The 27,244-nt window shown below is 66.6% G+C and overlaps 9 protein-coding genes across 9 annotated transcripts; 5 read left to right on the forward strand and 4 right to left on the reverse strand.

Annotated features, from left to right (window-relative positions):
* The first annotated feature begins 1,008 nt into the window (after positions 1-1,008).
* Positions 1,009-3,208, forward strand: FA09DRAFT_198946 (putative myo-inositol 1-phosphate synthase). Its single transcript, XM_025739426.1, has 3 exons — positions 1,009-1,048; positions 1,106-1,483; positions 1,537-3,208. Exons 2-3 carry the CDS (start codon positions 1,215-1,217, stop codon positions 2,984-2,986), a joined length of 1,719 nt encoding a protein of 572 aa, XP_025600209.1. The 5' UTR covers positions 1,009-1,048; positions 1,106-1,214; the 3' UTR covers positions 2,987-3,208.
* A 66-nt stretch (positions 3,209-3,274) lies between these two features.
* Positions 3,275-5,484, forward strand: FA09DRAFT_199125 (hypothetical protein). The gene is made up of 4 exons (XM_025739428.1): positions 3,275-4,782; positions 4,834-5,000; positions 5,094-5,168; positions 5,229-5,484. The coding sequence occupies exons 1-4, from the start codon at positions 3,562-3,564 to the stop codon at positions 5,299-5,301; spliced, it is 1,536 nt and encodes a 511-aa protein (XP_025600210.1). The 5' UTR covers positions 3,275-3,561; the 3' UTR covers positions 5,302-5,484.
* Positions 5,336-7,065, forward strand: FA09DRAFT_199121 (hypothetical protein). Its single transcript, XM_025739427.1, has 4 exons — positions 5,336-5,509; positions 5,563-5,868; positions 5,932-6,528; positions 6,585-7,065. The coding sequence occupies exons 1-4, from the start codon at positions 5,465-5,467 to the stop codon at positions 6,840-6,842; spliced, it is 1,206 nt and encodes a 401-aa protein (XP_025600211.1). The 5' UTR covers positions 5,336-5,464; the 3' UTR covers positions 6,843-7,065.
* Positions 7,066-7,695: 630 nt separating this feature from the next.
* Positions 7,696-8,979, forward strand: FA09DRAFT_328078 (CDF-like metal transporter). Its single transcript, XM_025741633.1, has 2 exons — positions 7,696-7,835; positions 7,950-8,979. The coding sequence occupies exons 1-2, from the start codon at positions 7,728-7,730 to the stop codon at positions 8,826-8,828; spliced, it is 987 nt and encodes a 328-aa protein (XP_025600212.1). The 5' UTR covers positions 7,696-7,727; the 3' UTR covers positions 8,829-8,979.
* Positions 8,980-9,202: 223 nt separating this feature from the next.
* Positions 9,203-13,007, reverse strand: FA09DRAFT_199187 (hypothetical protein). Its single transcript, XM_025739429.1, has 3 exons — positions 12,927-13,007; positions 9,949-12,872; positions 9,203-9,626 (listed from the first exon to the last, which is right to left on the reverse strand). Exons 2-3 carry the CDS (start codon positions 12,854-12,856, stop codon positions 9,592-9,594), a joined length of 2,943 nt encoding a protein of 980 aa, XP_025600213.1. The 5' UTR covers positions 12,857-12,872; positions 12,927-13,007; the 3' UTR covers positions 9,203-9,591.
* A 458-nt stretch (positions 13,008-13,465) lies between these two features.
* On the forward strand, positions 13,466-18,225 carry FA09DRAFT_304921 (nucleoporin-domain-containing protein). The gene is made up of 9 exons (XM_025740489.1): positions 13,466-13,838; positions 14,008-14,104; positions 14,160-14,578; positions 14,634-16,739; positions 16,798-17,065; positions 17,116-17,356; positions 17,413-17,533; positions 17,593-17,700; positions 17,752-18,225. The coding sequence occupies exons 1-9, from the start codon at positions 13,523-13,525 to the stop codon at positions 18,189-18,191; spliced, it is 4,116 nt and encodes a 1,371-aa protein (XP_025600214.1). The 5' UTR covers positions 13,466-13,522; the 3' UTR covers positions 18,192-18,225.
* Positions 18,226-18,229: 4 nt separating this feature from the next.
* FA09DRAFT_328080 (hypothetical protein) lies at positions 18,230-21,238 on the reverse strand. Its single transcript, XM_025741634.1, has 13 exons — positions 21,058-21,238; positions 20,926-20,966; positions 20,641-20,871; positions 19,531-20,533; positions 19,443-19,481; positions 19,372-19,389; positions 19,255-19,316; positions 19,109-19,198; positions 18,734-19,051; positions 18,632-18,681; positions 18,524-18,577; positions 18,385-18,471; positions 18,230-18,329 (listed from the first exon to the last, which is right to left on the reverse strand). The coding sequence occupies exons 1-13, from the start codon at positions 21,178-21,180 to the stop codon at positions 18,283-18,285; spliced, it is 2,163 nt and encodes a 720-aa protein (XP_025600215.1). The 5' UTR covers positions 21,181-21,238; the 3' UTR covers positions 18,230-18,282.
* Positions 21,239-21,481: 243 nt separating this feature from the next.
* FA09DRAFT_328083 (hypothetical protein) lies at positions 21,482-25,287 on the reverse strand. The gene is made up of 6 exons (XM_025741635.1): positions 24,735-25,287; positions 24,578-24,678; positions 23,604-24,516; positions 23,014-23,551; positions 21,935-22,958; positions 21,482-21,862 (listed from the first exon to the last, which is right to left on the reverse strand). Exons 1-6 carry the CDS (start codon positions 25,234-25,236, stop codon positions 21,599-21,601), a joined length of 3,342 nt encoding a protein of 1,113 aa, XP_025600216.1. The 5' UTR covers positions 25,237-25,287; the 3' UTR covers positions 21,482-21,598.
* Positions 25,288-25,498: 211 nt separating this feature from the next.
* Positions 25,499-27,141, reverse strand: FA09DRAFT_328085 (Arabinanase/levansucrase/invertase; the record flags this gene model as incomplete). Its single annotated transcript, XM_025741636.1, has 8 exons — positions 27,063-27,141; positions 26,907-27,000; positions 26,709-26,823; positions 26,519-26,612; positions 26,397-26,452; positions 26,312-26,335; positions 26,131-26,256; positions 25,499-26,065 (listed from the first exon to the last, which is right to left on the reverse strand). The coding sequence occupies exons 1-8, from the start codon at positions 27,094-27,096 to the stop codon at positions 25,502-25,504; spliced, it is 1,107 nt and encodes a 368-aa protein (XP_025600217.1). The 5' UTR covers positions 27,097-27,141.
* Between the last annotated feature and the right edge of the window lie 103 nt (positions 27,142-27,244).

Below are 27,244 nucleotides of genomic sequence, written 5' to 3' on the forward strand. Positions count from 1 at the left end.
TCTACGAGGCCGTTTCGAATGAGCCGCCGAGCCCTCCGTGCCATCCCGTCCGTCCGCCCGCCCGGGTGGGGTGCCGCCTCGGCCTGCGGCGATCTCATCCCTGCTCGCGGCCTCCGAGCAGGCACGAATCCACTTTCCCCTGCGGCCAGAAGCGTCTCGAAAGTGATCAGCAAATTGGGCCTGCGCACTAAGCAACCTCGTCGGTCCGGCTCGGCCCCTCTCGCAAAGGAACGGCGAGAAGAGGCGCTGCAGGGTCACGAGCTTGGAGAAGGGATCGGCGGCATGACAAGGCAGGGCGGCAGCGGAGGGGCGGAGGAGCGGAAGCGCTGGCCCGCTGCACGGCTCGGCTGCCAGTCCCGTGGCGGCGGCGTGGCGGCGGAGGAGACGGAGGATCGACGGCTGCGGAGATGAGCAAAAATTCAGAGCCTGCGCGAGAGGAAGGCTGCCGCTGCGCTGGCCGCCGGCGTGCAAGGAGAAGCGTCAGCGAGCTGCAGGCGCATGCAGGTGCGGCGCAGCGAGGCACGGCACGCCGAGAGCAGGCGCACGTCAAAGCGTGCGTCCGCAGCTCCGCGGATGCACGCGAGATCGCCCGCCTGCGAGGGACGCATCAGGCGCAGGGAGGGTGCGGCAGAGGAGGAGCACGGCGTCAGCCTCAGGGCCGGCGCGGAGCAGCCGCGAGAGCGCTGATGCTGCGCTGCTTCGGCTCATGCGCGGTGCGGCCGCGCCTTTGCGCTGCGTTTGCGCCGCTTGGGGCGTGTTGAAGGCACGCACGGCGCAGGCGGCTGTTTCTTCGCTTACGGCGGCGCTGCTGCCCGGCCCGCGTGGCACCGCCCGCCCGGGCACCCGGTTCTTCCCTTAAGAGCGCGCCGCTTATCGCCTGGCGCCGCCTGCGCCCCCACCACCACCTCCGCACCAGCCTCACAGCCCACCAGCTCGCACCAGCACCTGCACAGCCCTCGCCCCTCACCGCACACCCCTCTCTTCTCGCTCTCGAGATTCAGAGAGCGCTCGTTGCCCAGCACGTTCGCCAACAGCCTCTGCTCGAGCCGTGAGTGTGCCGCGTCTTCTCGCCGCAGCTGCACCCTTGCTGACCTCCTCTCCGCAGACAACACCCACCGCGGCAACAAACACTGTAGCCCGGCCCCCTTAGCCTCACACTAAACCTCCCGCCCGCGACACACACGTTTTCTACCTTACCACCACCTCTTCTCACCATGGCTCCCGTCGCTTCGCACACGGCCGCCAACGGCAACGGCAACGGCCACGCCCAGCAGCAGGCGCCCATCAACCCCACGGCGGCACGCCACGAGGACACCGAGTCGATTCGCGTCGAGTCGCCCAATGTCTCGTACACGGCCGACGCCATCAGGTCGCGCTACGAGTACAACAACACGCACGTCACCAAGAGCGTCAACGCCGCCGGCAAGACGGAGTTCCTCGCCAAGCCCGTCACGGCGCAGTACGAGTTCAAGACGGAGACGCGGTGAGTCGTGCGGAGAGGTGTGCCAGACGCTGCATGCTCACACATGCCTCCAGCGTGCCCAAGACTGGCCTCATGATGGTCGGCTGGGGCGGCAACAACGGCACGACAATCTCGGCCTGCATCCTCGCCAACAAGCACAACATCACGTGGCACAACAAGGACGGCCTGCAGACGCCCAACTACTACGGCTCGCTCGTGCGCGCGTCGACGGTGCGCCTCGGCATGGACCCCGAGACGGGCAAGGACGTGTACGTGCCCTTCAGCAACGTGCTGCCCACGGTGCACCCCAACGACTTTGTGCTCGGCGGCTGGGACATCAGCGGCCTCAACATGGCCGAGTCGATGACGCGCGCCAAGGTGCTCGACTACGACCTGCAGCGCCAGATTGCGCCGATGCTCAGCGGCATGAAGCCGCTGCCCTCGGTGTACTACCCCGACTTCATTGCCGCCAACCAGGGCGCGCGCGCCGACAACGTGATCCCCGGCGACGACAAGGCCGCGCACGTCGAGCACCTGCGCAAGGACATCCGCGACTTCAAGGCCGCGCACGGCCTCGACAAGATCATCGTCGTGTGGACGGCCAACACGGAGCGCTACGCCGAGATCATCCCCGGCGTCAACGACACGGCCGACAACCTGCTCGCCGCCATCAAGGCGAACCACGAGGAGGTGTCGCCGTCGACGATCTTCGCCGTGGCGTGCATCCTCGAGAACGCGCCCTACATCAACGGCGCGCCGCAGAACACGTTTGTGCCGGGCGCCATTGAGCTGGCCGAGCGCCACCGCGCCTTCATCGGCGGCGACGACCTCAAGACGGGCCAGACGAAGGTCAAGTCGGTGCTCGCCGACTTCCTCGTCAACGCCGGCATCAAGCCGCTCGGCATCAGCAGCTACAACCACCTCGGCAACAACGACGGCTACAACCTGTCGTCGGCGCGCCAGTTCCGCAGCAAGGAGATCAGCAAGGCGAGCGTCGTCGACGACATGGTGTACGCCAACCACCTGCTGTACAAGCGCGCCGCCGACACGGACAAGCTGGCGAGCGCCAAGGCCGTCGCCGAGAAGGGCGAGCACCCCGACCACATCGTCGTCATCAAGCACCTGCCCGCCGTCGGCGACCAGAAGGTGGCGATGGACGACTACACGAGCGAGCTGTGCCTCGGCGGCCGCAACCGCATCTACCTGACGAACCTGTGCGAGGACTCGCTGCTTGCCTCGCCGCTGCTCATCGACCTGGCCATCATGGCCGAGCTGTGCACGCGCGTCACGTACGCCGCGCGCACCGGCGCCGAGGCCGAGGCGCCGGCGGGCGATGAGGAGTTCCAGAGCCTCTACTCGGTCCTCTCGCTGCTCAGCTACTCGCTCAAGGCGCCCGTCGTCAAGCCGGGCTCGGACGTCGTCAACTCGCTGGCGCGCCAGCGCTCGGCGGTGACCAACTTCATGCGCGCCTGCATTGGCCTGCAGCCCGAGAACGACCTGCTGCTCGAGACGCGCCTCTGGTAGACGGCCTGCCGGTGCGCTGCTGCGTGCCCGGCCCTCTGACCGGTTCCCTGCTGTCCGTCCTGTAGCGCGCTTCCCACCTTATGACATGCCTTCCATCTGCTGCTGGCCTCGCCCGCTTGTGTGTCTGAGGCTAGTGCGTGCGGCCGGGCGTGGTGCAGGTTCGAGCGGGTGCGAGAAGTTGCCTTCTCCTCTGCGAGGATGGAGGCCGCATCCGGACTGATCGGCTTCAGCCGTTGAGGAGAGCAAGTGTGGACGAGCATCACGCCCGCTGGGAGCGGATCGGGCGGCCCTGGCGCGCCTGCGCTGATTTCGGGCGCGGCGCCCGCAAAAGAAAGAGCGGCCCAGGCACCGCACCGAGCACTTTGCGGGTGACTCGCCAGCGGCGCGCGGGCGAAAAAGCCCCTGTGTCCCGACCATCACACCTCCGTCCGAGTCGTCCTCTCTCACTCTGCAGCGCCTCTCGGGCCGCAGATCGGTCTCTCGGCCGTCACGAGCACGTTGCAGCTTGCACGAGCGGGCGACAGAGCTGCGGGAGGTCGGCTCTGGCGCGACGGCACGCGCGCGACGCGCCGTTGATGCCGTCTGAAAGCGGGCGCATCAAGAACATCATGTCTGCTGCTTCTCAGCCGCCGCCTGCACCCGCCGCTGCGGCGTCCGGCGTGGCCGGGCCCTCTCGCGCAGCCTCGGCGGCAGGACCGTCCGGCTCGATACATCGGGGTCGTCCGATGCTCACCATCGATGAGCTAGTCACTCCTAATCTCTTCAAGCGCGTCGATCCGGGATACGCTGCTCCCGCGGCTGCGGCAGAGGACGTTGTCTCGGAAGCCGACCTATTGGCTATCGCACGGGCTCAGAGTGATGTCAACGGTCTGCGAAGTCGACGACGGCCCGCGAGCACTGCGCCGCTTCCAGCGCCACTTCAAGCCGCTCCGAAAGACCACTCCGATGCTCTGCGGCTTGCTGCAACGAGGCTCGAGAAGAAGAAGCTCAAGCGCGACGCAGAGCTGACGGCCAAGCTGAAGAAAGCTCAGCGCAAAGCCAAGCCCGTCAAGAAGCCTACCGCGCAGGGCTCAAAGGCTCCGCAGACGTCAGCCGCTCCATCTGCGAATGAAGGGCAGAAGAGAAAGGCAGATGCCGGTGACAGCAGCGAGAAGAGGAAGAGAAAGCCGCGCGTCGACGTCACCATCCCGCTCACCGGCGCCAGTCCTGACGCCGCGGTCAGGCAGGCCGTCAAAAAGTCCTCGTCGTCCAGCAAGCACGCAAAGCGCGGCAAGGAGTGGAAGGAAGCGCAGCTGGCAGCGTGTGTCGACGACTCACTCGGCTCAAGCGCCGTGCACGAACGCTTGCATCAGGCGGCGGGCGTGCAGCCAGGGGCAAGCTCTTCTGGTCGAACGGAGGGTGATGCGGATCAGCCATTGCCAGACAGGCCACGGCTAAGCAGAAGTCCGCCGCTGCAATTGCAGGGAGCGGCATCAAATGAGCCAGCTGGTCTGGCCATCATCGCGCAAGCGACGCCGAGACGGCCTGGCCGGGCAATCTCGCCGCCAAGGCGCAGTCCCTCGCCTGAGCCCTTGTACCCTGTCGATCCTGCCTGGCACGGCTCATCATCAAGCGCGGAGCAACACGCTGCGTCGCTCGCGCACGGCCCACAAGGGCTCCTGCGCGAGCTCGGAGCTGCCGAGGCCAGTACGTCCAAGGCTACCGCGGCGCGTCGTAGTCCGTTTCCGTGCCCGCCTCAGCGGAAGTCGCCGGTCGAGCGCCGGCCCCCGGCAGGCAGACCCGAAGGCTGGGCCAGCGTGGGTCAATTGGGGAGCTGCGCTGTTCCAAAGCTGAATACTGCTGTGCAGGACGAAGCGGCGTTCATCGCCGCAACGCCGACATACCCCGCCAAAGACTTTGTCTTCATCTCTCCAGGCCTCTTCGCCCGCTCGATTCTGCTCGATCCGCGGCGAGTGCGCGTCGACAGCTGGCCGAAACGAGACGGACAGCGAGTCTCTGCCTTGAGAATCAGCATGTGAGATGCTCTCCCGGCCTTGTGCTCACGTGAGTACAGTGCCTAACTCGAATCTCAGCAAGGTGAACCCACGATGCGAGCTGCCCGATGGAGAGTCTCCAGCATGTGCTCAAGACGCAGAGGAAGGCCCAGCTGCAGTGCTGAAGCAGCTGCAGTTTGCGATCGGAGGTGAGAGGGTCCGGTGCCTTCTCTCTCAGCCACGCTGAGAGCCGACACTTCCTCCTCCAGATCAAACGGTGCCTGGAGCTTTGCTGAGGAGCCAGCAGCACCAGAGTCAAGTAAGCGTGTTCATCAGGCGTAGCTTGAGCGTCGCAAAGCAACCCACCGACCGCCGTCCGTCGCGAACGCCTGTTGCGCGACGTCCGCCGGACTACGACCCTACGCCGAAGCCACGTGCGAGCGACGCGGCGCTGCCGGTGGTCCAGCAGGATCTGTTGGACCTGCCGTGTGCTCTGCCACCTGACATGACGATCGCCATGGTCGGACGCTTTGTCGTGGCCAGCAGCAAGGTGAGTTGATGGGAACGCCTTCTGCAATCTCAGCTGCTGAGCACAGGCCGCAGCTCTGCAAGGAGGAGGGCAAGGATCTGTTCAAGCTGCAGCTCGACTGGGACGATGCGCCGGGGAACTTCTGGCTCGCAGGTGCAACTCAAGGCGAGCCGGGATGGGCGCCCGCATCGTCGTCTGGTGCCTTGACGAGGCTTGCACCGCTCAGAGGTCCTCCTGTGTTCATCGACCCGCCGACAGTGCAGTCACAGGGCGCCTTTGGCAGCCCGGTGCCCATGCTCTGCTCTGCAGTCCGCTGCCTGCGATGCGGCGAGATCATCGTGCGCAGACACTGGAAGGGTTGGCGGTGCGAGCGATGCAATGTGAGTACTTCAGCAGCTAGCGAGAGTCTGCTCTGGCACACACGGCTGATCTCCGCGTGCCAGATCGACCACAAGGCGCTGCCGCTCCTCGTGGCGCGCGACGTTGACTTTGGCCGCATGCGCATCGACTACTCCGGCCCGCGAATGGACAACGGCAGAGCGATGTGGCAGTCGGGTGTGGGCGTACAGCGGACACTGCAGGTCTGGTCAGACCACGTCAAGATCCCGCGCTACGACATCGCACTCGCGGCGCAAGATGGCGATGCCAGCAAGCCAAATACGCGCGTCTGGCACCTGTTGTCCAGCGGCGACGTCAAGGAGAAGGCCAGTAGCCTGTTGCGCAAGCTGCTCAAGGAGCGCGTGCCGTACCGCCGTCATCTGTTCGACGGTGTCCTGTCGCCGTTCTTCACGGCGGCCTTCCACGGCTCCGCGAGCACTCGGACGGAGAACTTCCTGCGCGTCCCCTACACGCCGCTCGACGAGGTGCGCGGCATCTTCCTCGACACGGTCTTCGCCGTCGACGAGCTGGCAGGCCGAGCCCTGTGCCCCGAGGAGGAGCGGCGTCTGCCGCACAATGAGGCTGCGTTCCTGGTGATCTCGGGCATGAGCCAGGACGTGCCGTTACACAGCTGCGTCGGCAGCATCGCGCAGTCAGTCGAGGCGAGGCCAGAGGTGGCTCTGCCGCAGCAATTTGCTGACACTCCTTCCCTGTGCAGCTTCGGCAGCGATCTCGGCCTGATCCTCTCGCGCCGAGCGTCCGCGATGCCCGGGCAGCCGGCACATCCCGTCATCAGCCTCGTCGTCGCGCACGGCGACGTGGTGTGCTTCGAAGATGCGCAGCGGCTGGCAGCGGCGGGCTACGTGTTGACGCTCAAGAGCAAGGCGCTGGGCGTGACTGTCATCTGTGGTCGCACAGAGCCTTAGAGCTGCGTGCGGAATGCTCATCTATTCTATCGCGCTCATCTGGAAAGTGAAGGGATGTGAGGAGGAGCGCATTTCGCGCCGGCCCGCCGCACGGCGAGATTGCCGGACGGCGCTCTCGCTGCAGCGCGCAAAAGAAAGGCGCAGGCGGCATACTCACGTCTGGCGCCCACACCTGTCAAGGGGCAGTCGAGTGCCGTCCTCGCAGGCCGGGTCACCATCGCTCCTCAGCCTGCGCACAGCGATGCATCCGCTGTCCGTCAGCGTCGTGCGCAGCGACCATCGCCACGATGAGCGCATCCCTCAGCCGCCGGCGCATCTTTGGCGCGGGCCCGGCGGGGGTTGCGCCGTGAAGGCGGGCTGTGCTCGCCGCGATACGGCCGCAGCTGCTGCGCCCGTGCGCACGTCGGCGACTTCTCGGTGCCCGATTTGGCTGCGCACGACGGCGACAGCCGCCGCTTCACTGATCACCGCTTCTCTGCTCCCGACCACCACCTGCGCCGCCCAGGGCGCTCCACCACCCACGCACCATGTCCTCGGCCATCATCAGCTCGACGGTGGCGCGCGTCAGCGGCTCGCTGCCCGGCAGCAGCAGCGCCGGCGACCTCGCCACGCCGCACCACCCGGGCGTGTCGCCGCCGCTCTCGCCGCTCGACGAGCGCGACATCGAGCTCACCGCGCCCACGAGCATGGCCGCCGCCGCCGCAGCGCCGCGGCCCGTGTCGCCCATTGAGACGCTGCAGCGCACCTCGTCGCGCCACATGGCCTCGTCGCACCCGCTGGCGCCCGTGCTGTCGCAGCGCAGCGAGGGCGGCGCTGCGCCCGTGACGCCGGCATACGAGGAGAGCGACCCGCTGCTGCTGCGCTCGCGCCTCGTCACCGAGCAGGACCTGCGCCGGCGCCCCAGCGTCTCGACGGGCCGCCGTGCCGAGCGCAAGATGAAGCACTTCTACGACGAGCAGAACCTGCACATCGAGCGCCTGCTCAAGCCCATGCACCAGCATGCCAGCGAGGATGCAGACGAGATGGCCAGCGTCAGCGGCAGTGTGAGTCGGCGGCACGAGTGGCAGGCGTATAGATGCAGGCACGGCCGAGCACGCAAGGCAGCTTCGCCGTTCTCGCGACGCCGTGCACCTTGCTGACGCTGGCTCGTGCTGCAGATCAAGCTCCTCATCTACGCCAACATCGTGGCAAACTTCGCGCTCGCCGGCCTGCAGCTGTACGCCGCCGTGTCGTCGGGCTCGCTCTCGCTCTTCGCGACGATGTCCGACTCGGTCTTTGATCCGTTCGCCAACGTGCTGCTCAACTGGCTCCACCGCAAGTCGGAGCGGCTCGACGAGCGCAAGTGGCCCGCCGGCGGCTCGCGCCTCACCAACGCCGGCAACATCACATACTCGGCCATCATGCTCTCCGTCTCGCTCGTGCTCGTCGTCGAGTCGATCCGCGCGCTCGCGACGCACGACCCAAACGACAAGCCGGAGCTCTACATCCCCTCGATCGTCGCCGTTGGCGTCGCGTTCGCCGTCAAGGCGCTGCTGGCCGTGATCAACTACGGCTTCCGCAAGTACAGCTCGCAGCTCGAGATGCTCTACATCGACTGCCGCAACGACCTCTTCATCAACGGCCTCGGTATCTTCACGTCGGCCGCCGGCGCCAAGATCGTCTGGTGGCTTGACCCCGCGGGCGCCATGGTCATCTCCATCGGCATCATCGTCGTGTGGACGCGCACGGCGCTGGGCGAGTTCAAGGAGCTGTGCGGCATCTCGGCGCCGCCCGAGTTCTACCAGCTCGTGACGTACAACGCGCTGCTGCACTCGGAGCACATCAGCAGCATCGACAGCATCAAGGCGTACCACAGCGGGCCGAACTACGTCGTCGAGGTCGACCTTGTCATGGACAAGAACGCGCCGCTGCACCTCACGCACGACGTTTCGCAGGACCTGCAGGACCGCCTCGAGGCGCTGCCCAATGTCGAGCGCGCCTTTGTGCACTGCGACTGGGAGGTGACGCACGCGCCCGAGCATCGCAAGAACAAGTGATGGCGCCTGGGCGTGACGCGCGCGGCACCGGAGCTCCAGTCCTGCAGCACACAACTACGCTTCTGTGACTAGGCATCCATTAGACGGGCGCGAGATATTACGGTTGTGTGGGGGTGTGGCGTGCTAATGTAGTACTTCTTCTCGACCTGGCCTCAGCCCTGATTACGGCGGAAGCGGAAGAGGCCGCCGCCGCCGCTCGTGCCACCCGCGCGCGACGAGGATCGTGGCGGTGTGCTCGATGATGCGCGGGCGACGATGTCGGCGGGCGGTGCAGACTCGAGGAACTGGCGCAGCGCGGCGTAGCTGCCCGACTCGCTGGGCGAGGGGCTGTCTGAACGCACAGGCGCATCGTCGCGTGCCTGGTGCCGCGGTCTGGAAGCGCTCGGCGACAGGCCCACGGTGTGAGAGCGTGCCCGCGTGCCGGGGCCACTCGGAGGCGCCTCGGGCTTCTGCTGCTGCCTACGCTCGGCGCCGGCGTGAGGCGGCATAACAGGCAGGGCAGGCGGAGAGTTGGTCGCCGAGGCGCCGGCGTGGGCAAAGTCTCGTGCCTGCACGCCAGTCCACGGAGACGTCAGGGAGCCGGACCTGCCCGCGCTGAGGCTCTCGCCGCGCGGGCGCGGCAGCGGGCCGCCAGAGTTGCGCATCGGGCGCGCTGGCGAGCCCGCCGGCGTGCCGGAGGGCGAGTAGTTGCTCGATGAGTCGGCGTGGTCGACCGAGGCTTGCTGGCGGCCGTTGCGCGAGAGCGAGAAGCCGCGCATGCGGATCAGCGACCTCGACGGACTGGATTGCATCGGGCTGCTGTCGACGGGCGGCGGCGGCGGCGGAGCGTACGGCATCTTGCTGGTGGAGGGCGGAGGAGTACGTGGAGGCGCGCCGCCAGCGGCGAGCGGACCGTTCAGCTCCGCTTTGGACGGTGGGGACGAGAGACTCGAGGCAGAGACGTTGGGCAAGACAGCTGGCGGCACAGGGTGCGCAGAGGCTTCCTCCTCGCTGCCGCTGCTCCACCTGTCGGCGTCGTCGAACGCGCGGCTCACGCCCTGCGGCCGCAGTCGCGCGCGGGCCAAGGCATTGCGGCCCGCGCGGCGTCCCGCCTTGCCGGGCTGGACAGTGCCACCGCGGCCGGCGATGGTTGCGCGAGCGATCGCACGCCGGCGCCAGGCTTCGATGTCGAGCCCGGTCTCCGCATCCGGGGCGCTGCCGCTGTGTCGGCAGCATGCGCGTGCGACAATGTTGAACAGCGCGCGGTGGTCATACTCGGAGAGCGCACGCAGCGTCACGCTGCTGCGCCCGGCGAACTCAGCCTCGTCGATGCTGTAGTCCGACACGACGGCGGTGCTGAATGCAATCGTGATGCTCTCGCTCGCCAGCTGTCGGCCAGCCGACGGCGGGTTGGTGGCGCCGTCGGCGCGCTCGGTCGCAGCCCACTTGATAGCGCTGAGGTGCCACGAGGACACGCCGTTGGACGTGCCGAGGTAGGAGCGCGTGGGGGCTTGGCGAAAAATCGACAGCGACCAGCCGCGGATGACGACCCAGCGCAGCTTCCACATGCCCAGACCTGCCTTTTGCGCCTTGGACGAGCCGCTGCCGGGCTTCAGGACATAGTACCAGCCCTCGCTGAACGGCTCGACGTAGCGCTCGTCGAGCGCCGGGTTCGCATTGGGCGCTGGCGCAGACGTCGGTGCGGCACGCAAAAGAGCGGCGCCCGTAGCACCACTCGCTGCAGCCGCCGCGACGACTGCGTTCGATGCCGTCTCGGCACGCTTTCTGCGCGAGACGGCCTCCTCGGACATGATGGCCATGTTCGCCTCGCCCGTGCGCGGCAGGTGAATACGATCGCGCGGGCGTGCCAACTGCACTTCGAGCAGCTCGAATGGTCGCAGACGGAAGGCAGCGACTGTGCGCCAGTCCTCCATCAGGTGGCCGTTTGCAAAGGAGTAGACGGAGAAGCGAGACGAGAGCGGATGCGTCGCCTTGTCCCAAGCCGAGATCTCGTCGAGCTGGATGCCGGCGATGCGCCCACCGCGTAGGAGCGCCTTGGCCGGCTCGGGCATGGAGCTCGGCTCGACCGATGCTGCGGCGTTAAGGCTGATTACGCTGTCCAGAGAGGCAGGCTCGCCGCCGTCGCCGCATGGCAGCGAGGAGGGCTCGGACAAGCCCGCGCTCGAGCTGCGTACCGGGACTGGCACCTTTGCAGAGTGAGGCGTGGGCGCGTCTTGCTCTTCGGGCAGAGCAATTGGCCCGCCACGCGCAGCAAGAGCGCTTGCGGCGGTAATGGTGCCTGAGCGCATGCGTTCCGAAGACGCCTTGTGCCGACCCGAGTTGCTGGATGTCGAGGACTGACCCGTCGCGGTGCTGGAGCGGCGGACTGCATCCACTTGCAGGTGCGCAAGCTGCTCGCGCGAAGCTCCTGCTGCATCGGCTGCTTGCTCAGCAGCACGCCGCTCCATCGCCTCCTCCAGCTGCGTGCCCCAGAGCACGGACTCGTCGCGCGTGCGCAGTCCGTCCCCGTCGTTGCACGAGGACATGGAGATGGAAGAGCGTGAATCGTCCTCGTCTGCCGCGCCAGTGCCTCCTTCGGCCACGCTCCACAGATCCTCCTCCTCGCTGGTGGAGCCCTCCAGCGGATCCTCTTCCTCCGAGTCGAACGGCGATCGCACGCCGGCCTGGCGCAGCTTTGCAGCAGCACTCAGGCGTACAAGACGCATGCCCTCTTCCGACGATGGGCTGCGCAGGCTGGCATCTGTGCTTGTAGACGTGCTGGCAACACTAGTCGAGGCAGTCATGGCGGGAGCAACGTGGAGCGGCGCGCGAGAGCGTGCGAGCGCCTCCTGCTCGAGCCGTAGCGCCTCGACGTTGCCCGGAAGACCGTGCTGTGTGTAGTCGAGGTACGCAGAGCGAGCTGCTGGAAGCGCGGGCGAGCCGCCGAGCGTGACCAGCGATGATGCGCGCGGATCCGTCGCGCGTTGCGGTGTAGGGCTTGAAGAGCCAGCTGCCGCATTGCGAGACGTCTGCACGCTTGCCGGGCTGCCGGGCAGGCTCGCCAGATTCGTCTGGGAGTGACTCGAGGAGGGCCCGTCCTTTGCTGTAGCCGCGCCGAGCGCGGAGAAGCTGGCCATTGGTCGTGGAGTGCGGTGCGCAGTCGTGACTGAGCTGACACCCAGTGTGTCTACCATCGGCGAGGATGCCCTCGACACCATGGCTGGCCTCTCGAACGAGCGCGGCGAGGCTGCCCGCTTGCCCACCGCCTTGCTTTGCGGCAGCAGGTTGGAGGAATCTGCGCTTGACGTCGAGAGCGACGATGACATGCTCACACCCACGGGCCCGAGCCTGCCAGGGCCACCGCGGCCGGGATCGCCGCCCAGGATGGCGCGCGCAGCCGACGCCGCAGACGCTGCCTTGGCACGTTGCCGCGCACTGGCCGACTCGGCGGAGACGGCGAGATCTGCGAGCGAGGCGATGTCTGGCGCATCTGAAGAGCCGGAGTAGCCGGCCTTGCGCGCGATGAATACCTTGGGCAGCACGCCCGGGTCTGCCGGGATCACGACGCCGTTCTTCGTCGCGGTCCCGGCCGCGGCGGCCCCGGTGACTTCCTCGAAGAAGTGCGGACTCAGCGTCGGATCGGCATGCGGCACGCCGGCGCGGTCCAGAACGGCATCCTTGACGGCGCCCATGGTACTGCGCAGGTCAATGTGCATGCGCAGCCAGAGGTCGCGCGGCACGAGGCGCACGTACACCGGGATGCGCCGCTCGGGCTCAGGCGACGGGCGCGAGGCCCCGAGCGACGCCGCATCCGAGCCAGCAGGCAGCGACGCCGAGCCTGAGCCCGACCCAGACAGCGCAAGAGAACCGTCGTCGCTGAGTGGGCTCGAAAGAGCACGAGGACTGTTGCGGCTGCGTGCGCTGGCGACGTGCAGCGGTGCTACGAGCCGTGGCGCAGACTGGCGCCGCGTGGCCGCTGGAGACGGCAGCGGGCCAGTGCTAGCGGAGCCCGCGGACTGTGCAGCCTCGTGGTGCTCGGTTCCGCTCATGACGTCTGCTGCGAGGCTGGTCCGTCCTCAGTGCATGCCAGCAGCAAAGAACACGCAGCTCAACACTCACCGGTGCAAAGGACAGGTCAACGCGACGGAGGAAGCGTGGCTCCTCGTGCGGACGAACTATGGGCTCATGCACATGCGGCTAGCGCGAGTCTGGGCACGTCCACAGGAGAGCGAGACGGCCGCGAGTGCTTGTGCTTGAGGCGTAGAGAGCGTGGACGGTGGGCGACGCACGTGGCGGCAATGGAAGCAGCCGAAGAATTAGGCGAGGCGGATCGGCGGGAGGGGAGATTATGGGGTACAGGATCGCAGTTGTGCGAGCGCGAGGATGGTGTTCAGAGACGGCGAGACGTTGATTGGACGGACTGGAGGACGAGACAGGGAGGTGGTGGTGGTGCGGACGAGGGAGCAAAGGCCGCGTGGCCAGAGCGCCGCAGATGCCGCGGGTTTTGCTTGGCGCGCTCGCCGACGCGCATTACAACCGCCCGGTCTATTCGCGATTTCAAGAGGAGCTTGCGAGTTGTAGTCGGCCAGACCTTCTTGACTGGACCTCCGTCCACCTCTCGCAGAGACGCGCTTCCCGCATCCTTCTTGCTCGCTACACCCATCCTCCACCTGCTCGCCCGCCTCGCCGCCGCATTCCGCAGCTCCTTGTCGCCGATGAGCCTGATCGCCGCTCCTGCGGCGCCTGCGGCCTCGTCCGGCGTCGTGGCCGCGCCCGCGTCGCAGCAGCCGGCAGCAGCGTCATCGTCGCAGACCGCCGCGCCGCCGCCGGCGTCGGCCCTGTTCGGCGCCCTCGAGCGCGCCGCACGCACCCTCGCCGGCCTGACGCAGGAGGATGAGCGCTGGGCAGATCTGGCAGAGTGCCTTAATGCCGCGCAGTACGCGTACCGTGTGCATCTCGCGGCGCCTTGGGCCGCGATTGAGAAGCGCCGCGTACTCAGCATTCCTGATGCGGTGATTGAGGCCAGCACAGGTGAGTGGACGCCGCGAGAAGATGTTGGCGACAGGCTTCGCATCTTTCGTCGAGCGCGTGACTTGCGAGCAGCGCATCAGTTGCTGCGAATGCTGTGCTTGCTCGCCTCCACGCGCCTGAGCGGCAGAAGAAAGGCGATCTGCCGAGCTCTGCTGACGCTCTCGAACAGCCGCCGAGGCACATGCTGCGCAAGGCCTCTTTCCCAGCATCTCGCGGGCGTGGATCGTCATCGACACACGCCTGTACCTCTGGAACTACCTCGACGGGTGAGTCGCCACGAGCGTATGCCCTCGCATGCCGAAGCTGAGAGCAGCCTTGCAGGAGCAACGGTGCCTTCGAGTCGTACGAGCACCCGGACAGCGTGATCCAGTCCGTCGGCTTGGTCAAGCCCAAGAGCGGCGTCTTCATCGATGCCATCTCGCACATCCTCGTGATCTGCACCAACTCGAGCATTACGCTGCTCGGCCTGGCCTTCGAGACGGGCGCCAACAGCGCCGCAACGGGCCCAGAGCTGAAGCTCTACGTCACGGACATGTCTGTGCAGACAGACCGCGTCACCATGTCTGGCGTGCGCGGCACAGACGACGGCCGCGTGTTCTGCAAGGGCAGCGACGGCAACGCGTATGAGGTGCTCTATCAAGCCGCCGAGGGCTGGTTCAGCGCCAAGTGCTCCGTGCGGAATATGTCGACGCCGCGCTTCTCGAACCTGGTGCCGACGTTCCTGCAGGGCTCGCGCAAGGGTGGGTGAAGCCTGTCTGCTGCCAGGTCGTGCACATAACTGACCTCGAGATGCAGAGTCGCTCGACTTTCTTGCCGTCGACGGGCAGCGCGGCGCTCTTTACACGCTGCACCGCAAGGCAGAGATCGAGGTGTGGGTGTTGCCCAAAGCAGGCGCTCCGCCAACACAAGTCGCGCGCGCCAAGGACATTTGCCGCCAGGCGGCGCTCATGTGCCCGAACACGACGCTGCTTGGCGCCGCCGACTTTGCGGTTGTCTGGCTCGGCGTCGTGCCGCCGGCAGAGAGCCGAACAGTGCACCTCGTCGCACTCACGAGCAAGGGCGTGCGCTTGTACTTCTCCCACTCGCGTACGCGCTACGGTGCCGAGGGTCCGCCAACGTGCCTCGAGCTGCTGTACGTGCGTCCGCCTCCACCGGCCGGCCAACAGGGCGAGCCGTCGGCGCCAGGTGCTGGCCCGAGCGACTATGCGCCCACAGTGCCATCCTTCGCTGGCGTGCAGCACGCGCTGTACGGATCCGGCACGCTGCTGGCTGCAGCGCCGTACGCGCCCGACGCCGCCGGTGCGACTGACGTGGTGCTTGGCGTCGCCCGGCCTGCCTCTTCCACTCGACTTTCCATGCCCGGCGCGATCACGACGACCGGCAACGTGGGCATGGGCATGAACTCGAACGCTGCGGTCGGCCCAGAGGCAGACTCAGCAACGTGCGTGCTGGTGCGTGGCGCGACGTGGGACATCGCCGAGGTCTCGCGCCACAGCCCTGCGCCTGCGCCTGCCACTGGGCGGATCAGCCCGCTAGCCTTGCAGGTTATCACGCATCCGCGCGTCTTTCTCGTCCTCACGAGCTCCGGCCTTGTCATTCTGACAGAGCTGCGGCCGCTCGACACTTTGCGATCGCTGCTCGAGACCGGCAACGTGTTCGACCAGTCGGTGCACGAGTTCTTCAACCGCTACGGGCAGGCGCAGAGCTGCGCCATGGCCTTGGCGATCGCAAGCCGCAACTCGCAGCTGCTTGTTGCGCCCGAGAGCTGCCTGGCGAGCGACAGCGACGCTGCTGCGCGGTCGACAGCGCCGCGGGTGCTCAGCCCTGAAGCCGTGTCGCACGCATGGCGCATCTTCTTCGACTACGGCGGGCATCCACGCTACGACCCGCCGCCGTACCCCAGCCAACCTCCGAGCGACGGCAAGGTGACGCTCAGCGGGCGCTATCACGGCCTGACGATCTACCTCGCGCGTCTCATCCGGCCCTTCTGGGCGCAGCTGATCACGCGCAAGGTGACGCTGCCCGGCGAAGGGGAGCGGCAGCAGCCCAATGTGGCTGCCTCGCTGCTGGCGGCCGCGCAGCAGGACCTGCGCTCACTCGACGAGTTCCTGACCCGCAACGCCCAGCTCTTCGGCATGGGATCGGGCAGCAAGGGGCGGAGCAGCAGCACCGCGCCCGAGGGCGAGCAGGTTGCCTTCCGCGCCGAGCAGACGGACTTCGATGCTGTCCGCTCGCTGCTGTCGCGCACGCTTGAGGCGATCAGCTTCATCCTGCTGCTCATCGACTACCAGATGCCCCGCCTGGTCGCCCGGTGCAAGCCCGAGCTGCAGACACAGCTGGCGAAGCTCACCTTCAGCGACCTCATCACCACGTCTGCCGGTGCCGAGACCGCGCGCGGCCTGGTGGAGGCGATCATCGACTCGCAGATTGCGATGCAGGTCAGCATCGATGCCGTCGCCGACGTGCTGCAGGAGCGCTGCGGCAGCTTCTGCAACGCAGACGACGTGCGGCTGTACAAGGCACTCGAGTGCATCCGCCGAGCGAAGGAAGCGCGCGACGACGCCAGCCGAACTGCTGCGCTTAACGAGAGTGCTAAGCTCCTGGCGCGTGCGACCAAGACGCTGCCGTTCGACAAGCTCGAGCGCATCTGCCAGGACTACCGCGAGCTGCAGTTTGACCTCGGCGCCATCGAGCTGCCGCTGCGCTGTGCGGCAGAGTGGGACCCGCACGGCGTGGCGCGGACATTCAGGGCCGACGGCATGCCGGACACCGACGCCATGCGCAAGCCGATCTACGAGATGAGCCTGCGCTGCTACCGGCTCGTCATCGACACGCTCGCCTCCCTCGACCCGAAGCCAGCCGGGTCAGGGTCTGGCTCAGTCAGTGCGCAACAGCAGGCTGGTGAGTAGCTTCTAGCGCGGGTGCTGGTAGCACGTGCTGACGCTGCGATACATCACAGCGCAACGGCTCGACGTGCGGCGAGCGGATGCCTATGCACAGGCTCAGGCGTCGCAGGACGCCCTCTTCCACGTTGCCCTCTACGACTGGTTGCTGCAGCGCCGCGCTACCGATGAGCTTCTACGCATGCGCACGCCGTTTATCGAGGACTACCTGCGCTCCGAGCCGGTCACGCTCGAGCGCTGCCTGCTGCTGTGCGACTGGTATGTCAGCGTCGGCCAGAACTTCGCTGCAGCGCAGGTGTACGCCGGGCTGGCGCAGTCGACTGAGTGAGTGGCGTGTCTGGGGTATGCAGGCATCGGCGCTGACGATCATCTAGGCTGCCTCTCTCGCTCGACGACCGCGTCGAGTACCTCACCAAGGCGAGCAGCAACTCGAAGAGCGCCTTTGCGCACTCGCACGACATCGTCACGTTCACCACCGAGGTCGACGAGAAGCTCGACGTTGCGCGCGTGCAGGTCGAGGTGTTCCGCGCCATCGAGGAGAACGAGCACATCGAGAAGGCGCAGAAGGACGCGCTGCTCAAGGCATTGAACGGCGAGCTCTTCGACATCTCGACGGTGCGTCCAGCCTACGCCTGCTCGCATCACCGGTGCTGACACCTGTGCTCTCGCAGCTGTACCGCGACTTTGCCGAGCCGGAGAACATGTACGAGGTGCAGCTCATGATCTTCCACGTCTCGGACCACCGCGACCCGGAGCTCGTGCGCAACGCATGGCAGGCGCTGCTCGATGAGGGTGAGTGGCACTACACGGCGAGACGGGAGACAGAATGCAGAGCTGACGCCATCCTTCAGCGCACAACTCCAGCGAGGACGCGCCCGAGCGGGCGTACGAGCGCGTCGCCTCCGTCGTCGTCGAGCTCGGAAAGCGGTTCCTCACTTCTGAGATCGCCTTCCCGCTTGGTGAGTGGCGAGGACGCGAACGCGAAGGCGAAGCTCACACGGCGCGCGCAGATTTGCTCACCGACGAGCTGGAGCGCTACGCGTTCAGCGTGCGGGAACGGCAACGGATACCCGCCGGCTGGGCCGTGCGCACGATGCTCACCGTCGGCGCGCCGCCTGAGATCATCTACGACGTGCTGGAGAGCGCATTCCAGACGAAGCGCGAGCCGTGGCACACGCACGCCGGCCTGGTGCAGCTGCTCTCGTCGCTCTCGACGCTGATCCGCCTCTGGCTCGACGAGACGCTCGGCGTCACAGAGGCCGGCGGCCCACGCATCGCCAACGCCCTGGACCGCGACTTCCCTGCTGCGCGCGTTGAGACCGGCATCAGCGCCTACCTCGCCGCCCTCGCCTCGCTGCCGCGCCACGCGGCCCCTACGGCAGAGCGGGACCCCGAGGCCGTCGCGACTGAGCTGAAGCAGCTGCAGGAACGCATCCGGCGCACCTTCTGACACGCAGCGCGCAAGCAATGACAAACGTGCAGCCAACGCCTTGTGATGCCGTGAGCATTGGATAATGATAGTCTGCCGCCGTGCGGGCTCGTTAGAAGATGGCAACCATGTTGGCGGGCGATGACACGCCGCCGGGCACTGGAGGGAACGACGTTAGTGAGGAGGCACGACTGAGCGGCTATTCCGCACTCACGGCGTAGCGGTGCAGCTGTGAGGAAGAAGGACCAGCGGCCGAGGCGCTCGCACGTCTCGCTGAGAGACTCGAGGTCGAGCATCTTGCCTGTGCGCCAGACATCAGCACGGTGTCATTGGGAGGGATCGGCGAGACTGACCGATTGGCATGCCCCACATCGCCAGCAGCCACTCGTGTAGCCAGAGCGTGTCTGCTGCATTCAAGGGTCAGCAACACGACAGTGCTGACGTCGCTCGTCCTCACTCACATCCGGTTGCTGGCCGCACCTCCCAGTCCATTGCGTCGCCCGCCACGAGGCTGCAAAGCTTGCGTCAGCACTCGATGCGCATTAGGCAGACGCTGTACTCACGCAAAGTGCGAGTCCCACAGCCAGCGCCTGACTTCCTCTGAGTTCTGCACGCCGATGCTGCCCTCTTGCCCTCGAACGCCCTTGGCGCGCTCCTCGATGCTGGCCGTCTCATACCACGCCGTGAAGCCAGTGCGCACAAAGAGGATGTCGGCAGGTCGCAGCTCTGTGCCCTGCGCCTTGGCGCAGGCCAAGAGGTCCGAGAGAGGGATGGCATGCGCAGAGGTGGCGGACGGCACGCTCTGGCCCGGATGTGTGCGGGCGTACCAGCTGTACCAGTCGAGGAGCACGCCGCGGCCGGCGATGCCGCCTGCATCGCACCTTGGAAGAAGACGCGGATCAGCATTGAGAGGCGAGGTAGGAGGCAGCGCCACCGACCAGGCATGTGTGCCGTTCTGCGTCACCGCTTCTTTGCCGCTCCGGGCGGCGTCCACGGGCGACGTGCGGAAGTCACGGTGATGCAAGCCGCTACAGGGGCCAAAGCGTCAGATGGCGCCCACTGGAAAGCAAATGCTGTTGCTTACTTGTAGTACAGGCCGTCCTTGCGGAAGCCAGCATGGCGGGCAGACTCAAGTCGAGATCCGCCCTGAGGGCTGGAGGATTAGCGGGGCAATGAAAGACCTCGCAGGCCCTGGACTGACCTGAGATGGCAAAGACAGCTGCGTGCGATGCGTCAGCGACCACCAGCACGGAATCGTCGGCCTGAGCTCACCTTCTGGGCGTTGCTGTGCGACGCTCCTGAGTGAATGATCTGTGGACGCCGTGAGCTTGGTGTCCGCAATCCGGTTCTCAAAACTCACCTCATGAGACAGCTCCGCACCCTGATGGTCTGCGCCCGCAGGCCGGTCCAGGCTCCAGTCAAGCTGCACGCGCTCTCCCGTCCTGATCTCCGCGCCGGCAGCCTTGGCCGCATTGGCCGCAGTCAGGAAGTTGAGCGTGCCCAGCTCGTCCTTCTGCCCATCGACATCGAATAGACCCCAGGCACAGCCGTGCGGCTGACCGGCCACGCGCGGCAGATCATCCCAGCTCGGCGCGCGCGCAGCGTCGTATGTGGGGTTGCGCGACTTCATTGGCGTGAGCGTTGCGTGGCCGCGAAGCGAGTGCCGCCGCGCTCGTGGAGGCGCGGCTGCGGGTGCAGGCGCCGAGGGAGCAGGCTTGGCGCCGTTGGCGCTGTTGCCGAACAGCGCGTCAAGAGAGAGCTTCTGGCCCGCTTGCTGCACAGCAGACGAGAGCGACGAGGCAGCGGGCGCAGTCGGCACGGTTGCACTGCTTGAGCCGCCATTCGAGGGCGGCGCGGCAGCCTTGCCGATGCCGAGCAGGGCGAGAAGGCCAGCGGCAGATGGCGCTTCTCTCTGTGTCGGCTCAGTCGGCGCTGCAGACTCTGTCGGCGCCGAAGAGGAGCCGGCTTGTGACGGCAGTGTCGGCTCAGGAAGCGCGGATGCCGGCGGTGCTTGGGACTGCGGCGCAGCACCACCAGAGAAGATGTCGTCGAGCAACGACGAGCTACCGGTCATGTTCGAAGACGGCGGAGCATGAGGCGAAGCGCCATTGCCGTTCAGCGACGCCTTCTGAAACATCGAATCGAGCAGCGATAGGCCGCTCGGCTGCGCCGGCGGGGCAGGCTCGCTTGGCTGCGATGAAGAAGCAGCGCTCGCTGCAGGCGCGCCAAAGAGATCATCGAGACTGATCGCCTGCTTGGCCGACGCAGCTGTGCCATTCGTCTGCGGCGCTGGTGGCGCGGCGACACCTGCTGCGCTCGCGATCGATGGTGCACCGGAGAGCATCTGCGGCATCTGCTGCAGCCTGTTGCCGAGCCGTGTCAGCGCAGCTCCTGAGGCAACATTGCGCTCTGACGCTGTCGTCGCGGACCCGCCCTCGCTCTGACGGCTCCACCATACAGCCCTACTCACTTGATCATCTGCTCGCCGACTGTAGCCCGCTGTGTCTGCTCAAAGACCCAGATGCCGTAGATCTCCTCCTCGCGCCCCTCCTCCTCCTCCTCGTCATCATCTTCGCTCGCGGGCCGATAGATGATGAACTCGGACGTGAGCTCGAGGTCGTCGTCGAGACTGAGCGCAGCGGAAAAGTTCTCGACGCCGTTGCGGTTCATGATGAAGAAGCCGTACGAGGGCGCCGCGTTGCTGCATCGCAACGGGGTGAGAGGCGCTGCGGGCTACTCTGGCGCTGAGGCTCACCGGCGGTATAGGAACATTGGGCCTTCAATGCCCGTCTTGGCCTGAACAGAAGCGAGACGTAGCACATCAGCACCTGTCCCGACAGCGCGCCACACTGGGCAGTGCGTCGTCTCAGGCGCCGCCGGCACGCACCCAGCCATCATCAGTGTGCTCGTACAGCACGACGAAGGACGCCGACTCGAGAATGTCGTCGATGGATGCATCGTGGCGCCGCAGCACCTTCATGTTGAAGGCGAGACGAGCGGAGGCGTCCATGATGGCGCAGTCTAGGCAAGCGGGGGCTGTGAATGCAAGAGCAGAGGGAGTGTGGAGGAGAAGCAAGCGGCGCCCGCAGCTCGCAGGAGCAGACAGAGCAGGTGGTTCGTGCGCGCCGCGCCCGGCGCGCGGAATCTTCTCGCGCACTCGACTGCTGCAGCCGCCCCTCCCTCGTCCCCCTCCTCACACCGCAGCCCAGGAGCTTCACCTGTGACGCAGTCAATGATGCAGCCGGAAAGAGAACTCCTCGAGGGCAGCTAGAGCTATGTGAGCGAACTCAATCGCTGGCACGGCAGAAGACGTTCCTGAAGTCTTGCTGCACTTCGGCTCACGCCCGCGCATCCCTCCGCTCTGTGCAGGTCGTCCTTCAGACAAAGCGACTGGTGACGCAGAGTCGGGCCCGTCCAGGACCCTCCTCTCAAGCTGCATTGCCAAAAGCAGCCGCGACCTGCTCTGTTGCCAGCCTAGCGTCGAGCGCAAGCATGCGTCGCTCGCCACCGGCCAGGCGCAGCGCCGCGCCGCGCGCTTGCGGCTGCTCCTTGTCTTGGGCCAGCCAGGCCAGCGTCGCTCGAGCCACATCGAGTGCTGCTGGAGGCATCTCGGCCAACGCGGCTACTTGTAGCCCGTGCGACTCGCGGTTCACGCCGCGGCGCAGTCGGTGGCAGTAGGCGAGCGAGCCGTCCTGCGGGCGCAGGTTGCAGCAGCGATAGCGTCAGCTCTTTGCCTCCGGCCGACCATCGCCTAGGGCACTCACCGACAGCTCCTCCATGTCGCTGCAGTAGAAGTCGACATGCGGGAAGAGACGTGCGCGGCGCTCCTCCTGCGCCCAGCCGAGCATGTCGGCGAGCTCGTGCAGGTGCGTGGCAAAGAGCGTGCGGCACGCGTTGGTGTGGTAGAGGTGGTGCAGCGTGGCAAACGCCAGCGCCACGCCCGTCTCCGTCGTCGTGCCGCGCCCGATCTCATCGGCAATGACGAGGCTGCGCGGCGTGGCGCGCCGCAGAATCTCGCTCGTCTCGGCCATCTCCACCATGAAGGTGGAGCGGTCGCGCGAGACGTCGTCGCGCGCCCCTACGCGAGAGAAGACACGGTCGACGATGCCCAGCCGCGCTGCACGCGCCGGCACGAAGGAGCCGCACTGCGCCAGAATGGCGAGCAGCGCCGCGTGTCGCAGATACGTGCTCTTGCCGCCCATGTTCGGGCCGCTGATGACGTGCAGGCGCGAGGTCGGCGACAGCGACACGTTGTTGGGCGTGAAGAGGCGCTGCTGCTCCAGCAGGCCCAGCTCGACGCCAAGATGCCGGCCGTCGTGCACGTCAAAGTCGCGCGAGTCGTCTACGACTGGACGCACGAGGTTGAGCTCCTGCGCCAGGTGCGCAAAGCCAAGCAGCGTGTCGAGCTCGTCGATGAAGCGCACATTGCGGCGCAGGGCTGCCGCCTCAACGAGCACGTCTTGCCGCAGGCGCTGCAGCTCGAGTGTCTCGAGGCGCCGCAGCTCGGCCTCCATGCGGGTGAGGCGTGAGCCGATCTGCGTCCAGTCGGGATGGTAGAAGGTGCGCGTGGTGCGGCCGCGGTAGGCAGGGTTCAGCTCAGCCTCGGGCTGCGGGCCAGTCTTGCGCGCCCGAGCGGTGTCGTTGAAGTGCACCACGAAGCCTTGACCGAGCAGAAACTTGAGCGACACGCGATCGCCATAGCGCTCGCGCAAAGTGTCCTCCAGCGTCCGCGCAGCGAGACGAAGCGATGTATACTCTGCTGTGGCCGCCGCAAGCGCCTTGGACGCACTGAGCTGTAGTCAGCAGGGAGGGTCGTGGTGCGCAAGAGAGACGGGACACTCACCCAGGACGGATGAGATGCTCGAACGGCGCTCCCCAGTGCGTCGGCCGCTCCACCACCGCGTCCTTTCCTGCGCGCTTGCGGCTCTTCGGAGGCGCGTCCTCGCCCACTGTATCGCGAGCAAGATCTCCGAGTACCTCCTCCTCCGTCTCGCGCGCCAGCGCCTCCTGACTGCGCATGCGCCGCTCCACGACAGCCTCGTCCATCGCCTCGACGAGCCGCGTGCCGAGCGCCGAGAGAGAGCGAAAACGCGAGATCATGGTACGCAGCGGCGCCCAGCCGTCTTCTGCGTCCGCGCCACCGTCGGCTTCCTGCCGCAGCAGCTCGACGACGCGCTCGCACATGACGATAAAGTCGCGGACTTCGAGCAGGTCCTGCTCGTCGTTGCGGCCCGTCGAGATGCGCTGCAGGCCGCGCGACACATCGCCTGCGCCGCGCCGCAGCAAGAGGCGCAGATCCTCGCGCAGGAAGGTATGCGAGAGGAAGAGCGCCACAAGTGCTTGCCGACGGTGAATAACGTCGAGTGAGGTACTCGGCGCCGCTGCAGAAGTGGTCAGCCGACGGTCACGCGAGCATGTGCGGCCAACACTCACTCAGCCACTGTCCCAGCAGCCGAGCGCCGCCCTTGGTGACGGTGCGGCGCACGACGGAGAGCAGGCTGCCGCGCGTGCCGCCGCCCTCTCGCATGCCCTCGCGGATCTCGAGCGCAGCCAGCGTGTTGGCGTCGATGAGCATGCTCTCCTCGCGCTCCCGATGCGTCGGGCCATCGCGCGCAATAGCCTCGACACCGCCGCTGGGCAAGCTCAGAAGGCGCGCCCGCAGATGTTCCGTGAGGTGCGCAACGGCAATCTTTTCGGCGTCGACGGCATGGCTGTCGATGGCGGCCGGTGCGCAGAGCGAGACATGCACGAGACGGCGGTCGACGGCCTCCCACAGCGGGCTGCCGTCCGGCTCGAGAAATTCGCCCAGCTGCACAGCAGCAGCACTGCCAGCCGCGTGCTCGGACTGACGCAGGCCGCGGTCAAAGGCGCCGCTCGCGAGCACGATCTCCGAGGGCCCGATGCGCGCCACTTCATCGCGCAGGCTCTCCGCGTCCGGGCAGGTCGTCGTGAAGAAGTCGGCTGTGCTGACGTCAAGCCAGGCGAGGCCGATGCCGACGGGCGTCTTGGCGACGGCGAGAATCCAATTGCTGCTGAACGGATCGAGGAAGCGCTCGTCGATGAGCGTGCCGGGACTGACGACGCGCGTGACGCGCCGGGTGATCTGCACCTCCTCGTTGAGTCGTCGTCTTGCAGCAGCTGTGGCGCCTTCGGCCGCACTGGATACCTCGCGGAACTCGTCGCAGATGGCCACGAGCCGGCCATGGTCCTGCACCAAGAGCTTGAGATACTTTTCCAGCTGCCCGAGCGGAAAGCCGGCCATGGGCACGGTGCGCCCGCCCCAGGAGCGTGACGCCAGCTTGATGCCGAGCAACGCCGCGAGCGGCGGAGCCTGATCGAAGTATGACTGCGACCCAGAAGTCTCAGCGCCGGACAGCAGGTGACTGAGGGAGGGAGCGAGCTCTCACCTCGTAGAAGCCGCCCACGCGCGTCAGCAGCAGGCACGACGGGAAGCTCGCCAAGTTCCGGAGCACGTCCTTGGCCAGCGGCGGCCATGGCTGTCCTTGCGCTGTGCCAGTGCATCAGCGAGTGCCGCGGTGGGAGGACAGGGAGGGCCACACTCACGTCCTAGCTGGTCGATCATCGGCACCTCTTCTGGCGGCAGCTCGGCCGGATCCTCGAGCATGCCTGGCCCGCCGCCCGGCTCTGCCGAAGCGTCCATCGCCTCAGCACCCAGATGACTGTCCATCAGACTCGGCGGTATTGATGCGTCCAGCCGCTGCGTGCCAGTGGGGCCCGATCCCGCCAGCTGTGCTGCCTCGCTGTGCGCGGTGGCCGCGGGTATCGGCTTCTTGCCTGCGCTGGCTGCACGTCGCGTTCGCTTGGGCGCCGCACCGACCGGCTGCCACGGCGGCAGCGGCGCAGCGCCATCGAATGCGACAGGCAGCTCGTCGTAGCGCTTCTTCTCGCGCGTCACACCGCAGCGTGCCGAGACCGCGAGCGAGCGTGCGGGCGCCGCACCCATGAGCACGCGCCGGCGGCATGCCGCCGCCCACGCTGGCAGCCGCCGGGCCGAGGAGGACGCCAGCAGCACAGCGGCAAGCGGCGCACTCGAGTGCTGCAGCATAGCTGCGGCTGTGCAAGATGTGCGGGAAGAGCGCAGAGAAAAGGGGTGTGGTGGGAGGGAAGAGAGGCGAATCCGGGGGGACGCGGGGCTTCATGAAGCGCGAAACGCGCGCGCTTTCTTCTCGCGCGGAATCGGGAGCGGCTGTCCTGCGGCCCGATGCTGATGAGCGCACATTCGAGTGTCAAGCAGCGTCCTCTCCAGCACTCAGTGGCCTGTGAGGCTACTCGACGAGGTGGCAGGTCTATTGCATTGCAGTTTCTGTGTTCTAGAGCTGCTTCTTTGCCCAGCTCGCCAGAGCGCCAACGCCCTTCTTGGCATACTCGCGCGCTCTGTCCTTCGGCTCCTTGCCTCCTCCTCCATAGTGCTCCTTCGGCAGCGGACACGGCTTGCCACCCTGGTCGTCATCCTCCGCCTCAGCGCCGAGGCGTAAGCGCTTGTTCAGCTGCGGCCGGCCAGGCAAGATCGGCGTGCCGTCGTTGCCCCATTCGAGACGATGCACACACATGTGTCGCGGGCCCTCGAAGTGCGTCAGCGAGTGGAATACGAGGAAGTCGTGCCCCTCAACGCCGCGCACGATGCACTGGCCGCCCGGACCCAGCACGCCGCGCTGCTCGTCGGTCCAGAGGAAGGGGTGGTCTGAGGCTTTGTAGGGCCCGAACATCGACGAGGACTTGGCGTAGCCGATCGCGTAGCCGCCTGTTGTGAAGGTGCCGGAGGAGTAGAAGAGGGTGTACGTACGGCTCGGCGCGTGGTACGTGAGATACGGGCCCTCGAGGAGGCCGTGCTGCCACTCCATCGTCGGCGCAAGCAGCGGCTTGCGCGGGCCCTCCTACAGTGGGTTGAGCATCGATCAGCATGGTCTCAATCGAATACAACCCCGCAACATGCGCTCACGAAGCGCAGGCCATCCTCGGTCAGCGGCTGGATCCAGAGCTGTGTCTTCTTCGTGTACATCTGTCCGTCCTCGTCGTTCTTGTACACGAGGTAGCGCTTGCCGTTCTCCTGCGGGTTCTCAAACGGCTGGACGGCAGTAGTGTGAGCGCGCGTACGAGCCTTCAGAGAAGACACGACGCACCTGCGCATCGAGAGAGCCGCTGGGCTGACGGAAGTCGAAGAGTCAGCAAGAGCGTATCAAAATCTCCGGATTCTGGCAGACTAACGATGTCGACGAGCGGGCCATCTCCAACCAGCTTGAAGGGGCCCAGTGGACTCTCGGCTGAACGCATTGGGAGTGCATCAGCAGGGCGTCACATCGGAGCAAGGGACACGCGCGACCACGCACAGTATGCAGTGCAGATGCCCTGTCCGTCGATCGCCTTGATGCCGCACGTCGTGTACATCAGATAGCCTGGTCGTCCGCCCGGTGCGCGAATTACCTACTCGGAGCCCATCAGCCTCGGATCTGCACAGACAGCACAGAGTTCCTCGTGCTGCTGGCCGGTGGCCCTATCAGTATCCCGAGCCGCACTCACCTCAGGCGCCCACCACCAGCCGCCCTCGCGGATCCAGTCGGGAAACGGACCGGGCAGCGCGTCCTCGTGGTCAGAGTCCCAGGAGCAAAAGTCCTTAGAGCTGAACACCTGGATGCTGCGGCAGCGAAGCGTGAGCCTCTGCGGCAGCACCAAACGGACGTAGCGCCGCAGGTGGGGCCTCAGAGAGCATGCACGCACTTCTTGCCGTTGCCATTCGTGGCGTACGCGTACCACGTGCTGCTGGCCTCGTCGTAGAAGACGCCTGGGTCAGGCGAGTCGACGGGAATGACCGCTGGGAAGCAGGCCGAGATGAGCTGAAAGTGCGAGAGCAGCCGGGAGAGCAGTGTCACGCACGGTTCTGGTAGCCGAGATGCTCGTGTGCGGGCATGCTGGATGCAGAGAGCGAGGCGAGGTTGAATGTGGTGGTGGGATGGGAAGAGGAGGAGTAGGCGCGGACTGCCAACAGGGGCCCGCCCGCGACGCCAGGCCCGTGGTGCCAAATCGGGCTCAGCTCTGACGCACGCCGTGCTGCCGCG

The sequence above is a fragment of the Tilletiopsis washingtonensis genome, assembly GCF_003144115.1.
Source record: "Tilletiopsis washingtonensis strain MCA 4186 unplaced genomic scaffold FA09scaffold_4, whole genome shotgun sequence".
Taxonomy (NCBI): domain Eukaryota; kingdom Fungi; phylum Basidiomycota; class Exobasidiomycetes; order Entylomatales; genus Tilletiopsis; species Tilletiopsis washingtonensis.

Bases quoted from the DNA above. Each gene is read 5' to 3' on its own strand.
- FA09DRAFT_198946 (XM_025739426.1), top strand. From the start codon at position 1,215: ATGGCTCCCGTCGCTTCGCACACGGCCGCCAACGGCAACGGCAACGGC. The intron at 1,484-1,536 runs GTGAGTCGTGCG...ACATGCCTCCAG, and splicing joins GAGTTCAAGACGGAGACGCG to CGTGCCCAAGACTGGCCTCA.
- FA09DRAFT_328083 (XM_025741635.1), bottom strand. From the start codon at position 25,236: ATGCTGCAGCACTCGAGTGCGCCGCTTGCCGCTGTGCTGCTGGCGTCC. The intron at 24,679-24,734 runs GTGAGTGTGGCC...GCACTGGCACAG, and splicing joins GATGATCGACCAGCTAGGAC to CGCAAGGACAGCCATGGCCG. The intron at 23,552-23,603 runs GTGAGTGTTGGC...CCACTTCTGCAG, and splicing joins GCTGCTGGGACAGTGGCTGA to CGGCGCCGAGTACCTCACTC.
- FA09DRAFT_199121 (XM_025739427.1), top strand. From the start codon at position 5,465: ATGACGATCGCCATGGTCGGACGCTTTGTCGTGGCCAGCAGCAAG. The intron at 5,510-5,562 runs GTGAGTTGATGG...CACAGGCCGCAG, and splicing joins TTGTCGTGGCCAGCAGCAAG to CTCTGCAAGGAGGAGGGCAA. The intron at 6,529-6,584 runs GCGAGGCCAGAG...TTCCCTGTGCAG, and splicing joins GCATCGCGCAGTCAGTCGAG to CTTCGGCAGCGATCTCGGCC.
- FA09DRAFT_328078 (XM_025741633.1), top strand. From the start codon at position 7,728: ATGAAGCACTTCTACGACGAGCAGAACCTGCACATCGAGCGCCTGCTC. The intron at 7,836-7,949 runs GTGAGTCGGCGG...CTCGTGCTGCAG, and splicing joins TGGCCAGCGTCAGCGGCAGT to ATCAAGCTCCTCATCTACGC.
- FA09DRAFT_304921 (XM_025740489.1), top strand. From the start codon at position 13,523: ATGAGCCTGATCGCCGCTCCTGCGGCGCCTGCGGCCTCGTCCGGCGTC. The intron at 16,740-16,797 runs GTGAGTAGCTTC...GATACATCACAG, and splicing joins CAGTGCGCAACAGCAGGCTG to CGCAACGGCTCGACGTGCGG. The intron at 17,066-17,115 runs GTGAGTGGCGTG...ACGATCATCTAG, and splicing joins GGGCTGGCGCAGTCGACTGA to GCTGCCTCTCTCGCTCGACG.
- FA09DRAFT_328080 (XM_025741634.1), bottom strand. From the start codon at position 21,180: ATGGACGCCTCCGCTCGTCTCGCCTTCAACATGAAGGTGCTGCGGCGC. The intron at 20,872-20,925 runs GTGAGCCTCAGC...GTTGCGATGCAG, and splicing joins CCAATGTTCCTATACCGCCG to CAACGCGGCGCCCTCGTACG. The intron at 19,482-19,530 runs GTGAGTTTTGAG...CGGCGTCCACAG, and splicing joins GTGCGGAGCTGTCTCATGAG to ATCATTCACTCAGGAGCGTC.
- FA09DRAFT_199125 (XM_025739428.1), top strand. From the start codon at position 3,562: ATGCCGTCTGAAAGCGGGCGCATCAAGAACATCATGTCTGCTGCTTCT. The intron at 5,001-5,093 runs GTGAGATGCTCT...TGCCCGATGGAG, and splicing joins TCTGCCTTGAGAATCAGCAT to AGTCTCCAGCATGTGCTCAA. The intron at 5,169-5,228 runs GTGAGAGGGTCC...TTCCTCCTCCAG, and splicing joins GCTGCAGTTTGCGATCGGAG to ATCAAACGGTGCCTGGAGCT.
- FA09DRAFT_199187 (XM_025739429.1), bottom strand. From the start codon at position 12,856: ATGAGCGGAACCGAGCACCACGAGGCTGCACAGTCCGCGGGCTCCGCT. The intron at 9,627-9,948 runs GCCGCGGTGGCA...GCCCGTCGACAG, and splicing joins CGCTCGCGCAACCATCGCCG to CAGCCCGATGCAATCCAGTC.